Source organism: Mirounga angustirostris, unplaced genomic scaffold (assembly GCF_029215605.1).
Source record: "Mirounga angustirostris isolate CCGP_5_RB_7025 unplaced genomic scaffold, mMirAng1.0.hap1 SCAF_9, whole genome shotgun sequence".
NCBI lineage: Eukaryota > Metazoa > Chordata > Mammalia > Carnivora > Phocidae > Mirounga > Mirounga angustirostris.
In genome coordinates, this window is record NW_026991717.1 from 113,292,194 (window position 1) to 113,302,754 (window position 10,561).

The window sequence follows — 10,561 nt, forward strand, 5'->3', positions numbered from 1 at the left end:
AGTTACTGATTGGGTACTTACCCTGGTCATGTGCTTGCATCATGTTAAGCGGAAAAACAGACACAAATTTGAATATACACTTTTGATCATAAATATATTAAAGAGACATGGAAAATGCCCATGATTATGTTTTATGAATAAAAACCTCTCATGAAACCAAATTCTATATATGAGGATGATTCGTATTTTCAAAATGCAATTGTTCTTTTTAGAAGCACACTACAGAGAAATTATTTAAAAAGCCAAATAGGTATCCTTCAGGGTTGGGAATAAGAATATACTTTAAACATCTTTTTAAAAAAAATCTATGTTTTTTGAAAATGGTGATGTATTATTTTTGAACTGGAAAATAAAACATGTATTAAACACTCAGGAAAGAAAACAGAAGAAGGAAAAACAGCGAACCATGACCCGAGGTTCATTTGGTGAGCTGGGATCACGAGTGTTCTCTTCTTTCAGTTATTTTCCCTGTTGTACATTTTTGTGACAAAGCATATAGATATTTTTATAATTGGGACACGATGAACTCCTTAAAAATAAAGCTCAAACCCTCTATCCTTGTTTACAGTTTTATCCGCCAAAGGGAGTTGGGTGGAGCTTTCACAAAACAGTTTAAAATTTAGGAATCAGTTAGCTCAGGGGTTGGCAAATGTTTTCTGTAAAGAGCCAGATAGTCAATATTTTAGGTATTGTGGTCCATACGGTCTCTATCGCAACTATGCAGCCCTGCTTCTGTGGCAGGACAACAGATACAGGCAGTAAGTAAAAGAACAGGAGTGGCTGTGTTCAAAAAAAAAAAATTTATGGATGGATACTGACCTTTGAATTTCATCTAATTTTCATGTGTCACGAAATCTTCTTTTGATCACCTTCCCCCAACCCCAACCATTAAAAATGTAAAACCATCCTCAGGCCATACAAAAACAAGTGGCAGGCTGGATTAGGCCCACAGGCCATAATTTGCTGATCCCTGTGTTCAGTGAAATCAGGAATGTGACGAATGAAACCTCCCACGGTTATGCTGAAAGACCCCAACAGAGATGGCCACTAAACTGTGTTAACTTTTTAATTTCATTTTATTGTTTATTTTATTTTATTTTATTATAAGGAAAAAGCCATTGGGTTTTTTTTTTTTTTTTTTTTAAGATTTTATTTATTTGTCAGAGAGAGAGAGACAGCACAAGCAGGGAGAGCGGCAGGCAGAGGGAGAAGCAGGCTCCCCACTGAGCAAGGAGCCTGAGCAGGGAGTCTGCTTGGGATTCTCCCCCACTGCCTCTGCTCCCCCCCGCCCATACTCTCTCTCTCTCTCTCTTAAATAAATAAATCTTTAAAGGAAAAAAAAAAAAAAAGAAAATGACTACCCCTGTACCCCCTGTGCTCAACCAATGAGAAAACACACTTTTCTCCAAAGACCTTTGGACTTTCCTTCAAAACAATCCCTCCAACTTCCTCCTTCTTCATAACATGTTCTTCTTGTTGGACTTGCCTATGGTTTTTCTGCAGCTTATATATCTTGAGTTACAATTCTCTACTATTCCTGAATAAACTCATTTTGCTGGTGAAATAATGGTTTTATTTTTAAGATTAATAGGCTTTATAAAAAAAATTACTCCTGAAGAAAATCACAATGCTGTGTGCTGAAGACTGCAACTTTTTTCATGATGTACACAGCACCATCAGTCTTGTCTTTCACTCCCCGAAAACCTTCTTTAGATTACTGTTATTGCAGCAAAAATAACATTTAGTGAGTGAAATCACAAGTGATTGCTTCTATCATAGTCAATAGAAAGTGTGGAAAATAATTGGAAGACCATTTTTTTTAAAAATTATGCAGAAAGCAAACAAATGTAGCTAAATTAAGTACTGGTTTGGGACAGTTTGTACATTATGAGATGCCGGTGTTTATTAGGCTAGTGGCTAAAGGTGTTTTCCTTTAACAAATGCTTATTTTCTTTTAAATCCACCTTCATTCCCCACACCATAGATGACTAAATTCACAATTTTGCTATATACCTACCGAGGCTCTTCTTAAAATAAACAAATATATAGGGGCGCCTGGGTGGCTCAGTCCACTGAGCAACTGCCTTTGGCTCAGGTCATGATCCCAGAGTCCTGGGATGGAGCCCTGTGACGGGCTCCCTGCTCAGCGAGGGTGAGGTGGTGGTGGTGGTGGTGTCTGCTTCTCCCTCCTCCATGCTGTCTCTCAAATAAAATCTTTTTAAAAAAATTAAAAAATAAATGTACGAATGGACGAGCTCATTCCATACAAATTATCCAAATTCTAACCTAGAGTTTCTAAGGGCTGGAAGGTCAGAGTAAGGGTCTGTAGCTCTGCTGCTTCTTGAACTACCTTATCTCTGTGTAACTCTAGTTGCAAACAGCAACCCTTGATGCTGGGCACCTCTGAAAAATGGGGTGCCTTGGGTTCCACCTAAAAGCATTAAAGAAAAGTAACATTTTCACAATCATTCTCTTTATGCCTGGATTGCTAAGCCTGACACCCTTGCTGGGAAAATGTGGAGCTAAGGATGTGGAAGGCTGTTTCACCCTCATTTTGAAACACAGACTTTGTTTTTGATGAATGCTCTACTTTTATGTGTTACATTACAGAAACTTGAACAGGGAGGGTTAACCAAATACTATTTGGCCTTTAAAAGTAGCTTGAAACCTCTTCCAACCAGATCAGCCCTAGTGCCGAAATCTGCATTCTGGCTTCAATTCACGATGGCCTGCTAGCTGCAGTCCCAATTTGAATATTTCATCATGCAAGAACCTTCCACGTAAAAAATACTGCAGTTCCTTATCCTTCTTAGTATAAGCCACACGTCCACGGTATGATAGTATGGTTAAAATATTCACTTGTGCATTAAGGAGCGTCCTCCAAAACCATGAACAGCAAGAAGCAAGGGGTCACAGATGGCCAAATATTTTTGCAGAGCCTGAGTTTCTTTTACCCAGTACTTTTCGGGGTATCTAAAAAAATACTTCAGACAAAAGAGAAGCGTCATTTGCTCTAGTGTATCTTCACGGGAGAAACAATGACGAACAGCACTTCGCGGCCTAATTGGAGCACATACTCTCAACCGCGGCCCTTCCAGCGCCGGCCCCTGACGGCCACAACCACGCCCATCCCCGCCCCTCGGCTCCGCCCATCGCGGGTGCAGGTCGCTTGGGCGGTTACGGCAAAGAGGTCCCAGCCCCGCGTAAACTTCCGGCTCCGCGGAAATTTCCGTCCCTGGATCCAGCAGGGAGGTCCCAGGGGCGGCACCGGAAGTGACGCAAGGGCGCGCCCTCCATTTTGTGAAACGCAGGAGCAGCTAAGTGCGTCAGTTGTGGAGAGGCGTAGACGAGTTTAGTCCTGGTCTGCGGGGAGGTAGACGGCTCCGTCGCAGACTACGGACCTCTCTGGTCTCCGCTGCCAAAGATCCTGTCCGGTAGGTGAGTGGCTCACTTTGAGGGAAAGGCTTCTCGGATCGAGGCTTCTTCATGGCCACTCAGATCGTGAGTGGCCAGGGCTGCTCTCTTTGCGGAGGACGGCGTCCAATGAGCGCAGTATATTCGAGGTGGGCGCTGGGGCACGTCTCCCTTTGGGTATTGTTTGAGGGGAACTGATGGTGGAAGGGCGGTCGTGGTTATGGTCGTTTTTACACGGGCTCGTGTGCCCCTCCCTGCCTCCTTACCTCTTCACTACCCGGACCCCCCCGAGTATTGGGCCGAGACCTTTGCTCGGGGTGCGGTTAGGCTTTCTGCGGGCGGGTACAGTGACTCCAGAACTGTGGAGTCCCGGGGAGGGGGAGGGAGAAGGGCGTTTGGCACGCGCGGCTCACCCCACTGCTGTCTCCGCCGCCGCCATTTTGTGGCTGCCAGCGTCCGCCCGCCGCCGTCTGGGCAGGCGCGGCGGTGGCGTCGCGAGATTCCGGCTTCCACCCGCTGTGACGCTCCTGGGAGGCGGCGACGTGCGCGCGGCTCGTCGCCATTGGGCTGGCCTTGCGGAGGGCGGGGTCGGCTCCGCCCGCACTTCTCGGCCTTTCCTAACTGCGGCAGATGGGAGGGGGCCAGAAGAGCCGGGGAGAGAGTGCGGCTGCGCAGTTCCAGAGGCGGCAGTGGGCGTTGCGGTTGCTGCGGTCTGGGCCCAGGGAAGGATCGTGTTGGGAGCCGAGTTTTAATTTTGTCTGCAAGGGACCTGGCCTAATAAGAGGCAACTCTTGGCAATCTTGTTTATAACATCACCGGGTAAACATTTTATTTTATGCCGTTTATGTTTTTGATCCCTTGACCAGGCATTCTTCTGACATTCACTGGTATTGTCTTAATTGAATTATTTTGTGACAGGAGATACTAGCCGGACACCATGAGTGGTTGTCGAGTATTCATCGGGAGGCTAAATCCAGCGGCCAGGGAAAAAGACGTGGAAAGATTCTTCAAGGGGTATGGACGAATAAGAGATATTGATCTGAAAAGAGGTTTTGGTTTTGTGGTAAGTACTTACAACTGGTTGTTTAGAGCTACTGTTAAGTCGGTAAAGATTTTGATAAGCAGTGGTTTTGATTTTACTGAGTTGAGGGTATTTTTAAGGGATAAAAGAACCTCACGGTTAGTTGGAGGGAAACCACTCCTCACTTTTCCATTGAGCTTATGTGTGTGGCACTGTCATTGAGATACTCGTGCTGTCACACGGTTTTAGTGATTTTTAATATGGCGTAGAATACACTTTAAAGACAGGTTAAGCACTGGCTTTTTTTTTTTTTTTCCCCCATGTTTACATTTTAGGAATTTGAGGATCCCAGGGATGCAGATGATGCTGTATATGAACTCGATGGAAAAGAACTGTGCAGTGAAAGGTGAGAACGTTAGTTTTGTAACAGCACTGTAAGATAGACTAGGTCAGCTGGCATATTTCAAAGTAAATGTTGGGTAGCTTGTGTGGATTACAAAGCCTTTTTTTCCCCCTCCTGTAGGGTTACTATTGAACATGCTAGGGCTCGGTCTCGAGGTGGACGAGGTAGAGGACGCTATTCTGACCGTTTTAGTAGTCGCAGACCTCGAAATGATAGACGGTATGTGATGGATCGTGAATGGTTGCCTTGAACAATCATTACTGCAGGAGGAGTTTTTAATGCTTAAGAACCATTAGCAATAAGTGGTTTTGGTACTTAGCATATAATCATTTCTATTATTTCTGTGTTAGTCCATTGTTCCTGATGAGTGTGTGTAATAAGTCTTACTATAAAATAATTCAGAAACTCGATGGGAGTCATTTGAATGACTTGTTCTGATTGTTTGAATTTGCCCACAGTCGAACACAGTAGGTACACACTGCTGCATTTCTTCCATTGTGAGTACTCATTTTCTTCCTCAGAAATGCTCCACCTGTAAGAACAGAAAATCGGCTTATAGTTGAGAATTTATCTTCAAGAGTCAGCTGGCAGGTTTGTTGAAATACAGTTTTGAGCTGTTTTAATGTGGCTTTTTAAAAATTAATGGGTTAGTTAATGTTTTATTATGTTTTATTAAAAGTAATTTTATCTTTAATTAAATTAATGGAATTAATTGTAATTTTAAAATTTTAATTAAACGTAATTGGGGGATGTTTGAAATTTTAATATTAGTGATCAAATGTTTAATGTTTTGAGGATATTTTTTCTTGTTTTTAAAATCAATTTTAACCAAATATTAAACCCTTTATTTGCCAGCCTATCTGTGTCGTTGGCCTTATGACGAGGAGTGCCTGTGGGTTATCCTAATCGTTGTCTTGGTCACTCTTGGTTGGGCCTGGTTGACTTTGCCAGTCAGCTCCTACAGTGATCAATTGGCCACCTCTAGATCTGTGTTTGCCGGTCTAGACGTAATCGGTGCACTTACTTGAAGTGCCAGGTTGCAGCGATCCCAGAGCGTTGATAACGTGATCTGATCCCTAAGTTGAGAGCTGTCTTCCTGTAACGCTTCCGAATAAGAGGTCCTGGTCGAAAAGAGTTGAAAGATACGAAATTAGGTGGTCGTTGGAATCCTGATCGCAGTAAAGTGGTCCTTGGTAACTGCACAAGAGTAGAACATGTCTGCATCCGCCAGTAGTCTGCTAATAGGGAGGGCTGTGCGATTAAAGGCTTCCATCGATTGGGTAGTGTCCTTCAAGTGGGTGGCGAAGAGCCAGTCGGGCATATGTCATGAAGGTTTCTCCGACCGATTAATGGTTTGCTGCTTGACTAGCCTAGGGAAATAATAATAAAGGTAAAGTAAACTTTTTTAATGACATATGGGGCACAAAATAACTGGTGTCTTGTAAATGTTCTGTTTTTTTTTTTTAATATAAAATTCCTACTTTAGTCTTTACTTTAAAAATATGTACTGTTTCTTTTTGTTTTTTTTTGTTTTGTTTTGTTTTTTTCCTTTTGTATTGAGCTCAGTATAAACTAATACTACTTTAATGTTAAAATGTGAATATCCTCTAGCATTTTGCTTAAAAGCAATAATGCTTTTTGCTTATTTCGTGCCCTGGCATAGATAATTTTTGAATTCTGATAGAATACAAGTGTGGTAAATGCCATGTTTGTACTTTATCTAACATCTTCTCTTCCAGTAGTCTTGTTTTTTATACCATGTGGTTGTTTGTGTGTCAAGTTGCCTTTTCTTTGCTTGACACAATTGTCTTGTGTTAAGGATCTCAAAGATTTCATGAGACAAGCTGGGGAAGTAACCTTTGCGGATGCACATCGACCTAAATTAAATGAAGGGTGAGTGTGTATTGAAGGTCATAACAGCCTTTTAAAACCTACTGAAAGTTTTACTGTGAATGTTTCCTGAAAACTTAGAATTTGGATATGTTGGAGTGCAGTGGTTCTCCATTGAGGATGAATTTGCTCTGTAGGGGGGCATTGGACCACACTTTTGGTGGTTGTGATGGGTCGAGGGTGCTCCCAGCATCTTGTGGGTGGGTAGAGGCCAGGGATACTGCTAAACATGGCCACCAAGCATAGGAAAAGCCCTCCACTACAAAGAACTGTGTAGCTTAAAATGTCAATGGTTTGGAGGTCGAGAAACCTTGTAATGCTGTTCTCAAGCTCTAAGATTCTTAACCAACTGAGCCACCCAGGCGCCCCAAGCTCTAAGATTCTTAATATAGCAGTAGCAAAAGTATCTAGGAAAGGTAATCTAGATACTCTGGATTGCTATACGTAGTTTGAGACCAGACTACCAGATGTATATAACTTTACAAATGGCTTTTTTTCATTGTAGGGTGGTTGAGTTTGCCTCTTATGGTGATTTAAAGAATGCTATTGAAAAACTTTCCGGAAAGGAAATAAATGGGAGAAAAATCAAATTAATCGAAGGCAGCAAAAGGCACAGGTATCTCTCTTAACATTTAAGACAAAGTTTTAGTTGGTGGGTTTGTAGGGCCTGCCACTTATGTTGTATTTTTTTGTTTTTTGTTTTCCTTTCTAGTAGGTCACGAAGCAGGTCTCGTTCCAGGACCAGGAGTTCCTCTAGGTCTCGTAGCCGGTCTCGTTCCCGGAGTCGCAAGTCTTACAGCAGGTCCAGGAGCAGGAGCCGGAGCCGGAGCAAATCCCGTTCTGTTAGTAGGTCTCCTGTGCCTGAGAAGAGCCAGAAACGTGGTTCTTCAAGTAGATCTAAGTCTCCAGCATCTGTGGATCGTCAGAGGTCCAGGTCCCGATCCCGGTCAAGGTCCAGATCAGTTGACAGTGGCAATTAAACTGTAAATAACTTGCCCTGGGGGCCTTTTTTAAAAAAACAAATTCCCAAACCATACTTGCTAAAAATTCTGGTAAGTATGTGCTTTTCTGTGGGGGGTGGGGTTTGGAGGGGGGTTTGGGTTGGGCTGGATATCTTTGTAGATGTGGACCACCAAGGGGTTGTTGAAAACTAATTGTATTAAATGTCTTTTGATAAGCCTTCCGCTCACATTTTTGTGACTGTCTGAAGTGTATAGTTTGTGTATATTGAGAGAGCTCTTTTATAACTAAAGCAAATTTAATTTTTTTGTACTAGAAAAGATTTGAACATTTTAGTTCTTGGTTATTCAAATATGTTAATTCAGAATTAGTTTAATGCCTCAATTAAACTAATTAATAGCTTTGGACATTTAAAAGAGCTCTAAATTTGCTTGTACATAAAGGCTTGCGTTTTCCTTGTTAGGGTCAAGGGTGTCCTCCCACCCACCCTTTAACAGCTGCCTGACAAAGACACGTTAAAGCAGCTGTTGTTATTGATAATAAAAGATTATAAAACTGCTTTTGTCTATTTGTCTGAAGGATGTATGCTATTACTTTTTCCTCCCCATCTGTGTTCACGTTTAAAATGCCGTGTAGAGAATCCTGGAGTTTGGTGGTGGATTTTTAAAGGTTTGTTTTGTTTTGTTTTGTGTTTTAATTTAAATCTTATCCTTGCCATTTCTGGGCTAGTCAAAACAAGGGCAGAGAAGTTGCATACTGTCCCAAAACAATGACGGTTAAGTTCCCTGTGTGTGATCCTCTCCCATGCTCTTTCCCTTTAATCACTTTAAAGAAATTGGTATCAATCAGGCTATTATAGTCCGTAGCCAAGAGAAGAATTAATTGGGGAAGCAAATTGTAAAAATGTTTTATGCTTATTTTAAAGGTAATATAATTTTGATAGATTACCATATAAAGTTTAAGTCCATGCACAAGAATGTTTTAAGGGGTTTCACATGTTTTTTCTTTCAATAAGGATCTGTGGATATGGCAGTATGTTAAAAGGAAAATCGTTTAATAGAGAAGAAAACTGCTTAAGGTTCTACATCCATCTTTGTTTTGAGTCCTATAGCTGTAGATAATGAGCTTTATTGTCTCCTAGTAATCTCAGAGACTTAGATTTTCTTAGTCCTCTATAGGAGTGCTCGGTTGGATAAATGTTTGGTTATGGTGAATGGCATGTAGTAGCCAGATAACATCACAAATATCTTCCCTTTATGTCCACTGAATCCTAACTGCTACTTCGTACATAATAACCACTTTACAGGAGGGAATTCAGGGCCAGAGAAGAGTCAAGTAAATGGTGGACTGGTACTGGAATTGAGGAAGTCTAGTTCCCCAGAACCTGAAAAGCACATTTTCTTTTCGTGGATACTCATCTGCCCTAGCCTTGCAGGGGATTTTGAGGAAAGAAGTACCAGAAGGATTGCTTTTGGCTTCCCAAAGTATGGGGATTGGGTAGGAGGAATCTATTTGGGGGTAGGTTTGAAAAGTTGTTTGTATACATTTGTCGTACCCAAAACTATAGAAACTCATGCCACAAAATGGGGAAGCTGATCCTTCTACCATGAATGAGGCGGATTCTAGGGAGAGTTTGAGTGTTGTGCTTATTAATTTACTCGGGTGGAGGCTTAATGTAAAGCAGCGGAACCTTTATATCTTTATTAGGTTGGAAGGCTGGAAATGAGCCAATTGCTACCAAATGGAAAGAGGCAATTTTTTCCCCTTAGGCTTTTATATGTAACTGGGTAGTATAATGGATGTATTTCTTGATGTTCTACCAGTTGACTCTTCTATTTTTAGTTTCTCGCCTTTCTTTACCCCTAAAGTGTCAGTGGCTTACCAATTTACTATTACAAATATTTGTTACAGAGTGAAGCAATAAAATAAGGCCCTTTGAGCAAATGGCAGAGATGACTGGGAGTTGGCTTGAACCAACAAATTAACCTTAATTCCCAGATCCAGGATCTGAGAAATAGGAGTCTGAGTATAATCCTAGGCAAAATTTTAGGGCCAGCTTTTGTGTGACATAGTGTAACTTGTTTTCTTTATATATTTCTTTTACCTAGTTCTCTGTTGAAGGATAATTTGGGAGTATACTAGATCTCAGATCTACCCCTACCTTCCTGAGAAAACTAATTCTGTTGGTTCTGCTTAACCAAGTTTCCTGGCTGGTGATGACTGCTAGTTGGTAGAACAATTTGAACAGATTCGTAAATAAGGGTATATATAATATGTAAAAATAGTTGGGTAGACCTTTTCACAGATCTTTTTTTAAGAGTGTTAGTGACCCAGATTGGTAATTTTTTTTTTCAAGTAGGCTCCACACCCACCCTGGAGCCCAGTGCGGGGCTTAAACTGAACCCACAGATCAAAGACCTGAGCTGAGATCAAAAGTTGGATGGACACTTAACCGACTGAGCCACCCAGGCGCCCCCTCCTCCCCCCAATTGGTGATATTTGCTCTGGTATCAGGAGTATTGGTGGTCCTGAACATTGGGCAACTGATGCCCTAAAATTGTCCTCAGGGTTTCGATTGAACTTAACCATAATAAACGGTACAAAAATCACAAGTAAGTAATTAGCCACAGTCTGTTATTTGCAAGTATTGTTTAATGCTTATTTGCATATGAGCAAGATGTATGTTTCATTGGAGAAAATTCAAAATTTTAGACTTTAGAGAAATCACTCATTTTGCAGTAGCTTGTAGTACTCTGACTTTTAAAGGGGATCATACGAAAACCACTGACAGTTAATTGATGGGATAGATTAATGAATAATTCTGTGGATGTTCGTGTTCCCTTGTTTTCTGGCTTTTCCCTTCTCCCTCTGCG

The 10,561-nt window shown here is 41.6% G+C and overlaps 1 protein-coding gene across 7 annotated transcripts; it reads left to right on the forward strand.

Annotated features, from left to right (window-relative positions):
* Positions 1-3,278: 3,278 nt before the first annotated feature.
* On the forward strand, positions 3,279-10,560 carry SRSF5 (serine and arginine rich splicing factor 5). 7 transcript variants are annotated; one of them, XR_010405227.1, is made up of 9 exons: positions 3,281-3,438; positions 4,333-4,477; positions 4,771-4,841; positions 4,959-5,057; positions 5,360-5,429; positions 6,658-6,731; positions 7,234-7,344; positions 7,441-7,780; positions 10,048-10,560. XR_010405227.1 is itself a non-coding variant. In XM_045901104.3 (8 exons), the coding sequence occupies exons 2-8, from the start codon at positions 4,352-4,354 to the stop codon at positions 7,706-7,708; spliced, it is 819 nt and encodes a 272-aa protein (XP_045757060.1). In that variant the 5' UTR covers positions 3,279-3,434; positions 4,333-4,351; the 3' UTR covers positions 7,709-8,246. The 7 variants fall into 7 exon arrangements, 6 of the variants coding, with proteins under 6 accessions (XP_045757060.1, XP_045757059.1, XP_064427325.1 ...); XM_045901104.3 differs by lacking the exon at positions 10,048-10,560 and having other exon boundaries at positions 3,279-3,434; positions 7,441-8,246; XM_045901103.3 differs by lacking the exon at positions 10,048-10,560 and having other exon boundaries at positions 7,441-8,246.
* The last annotated feature ends 1 nt before the right edge of the window (position 10,561 follows it).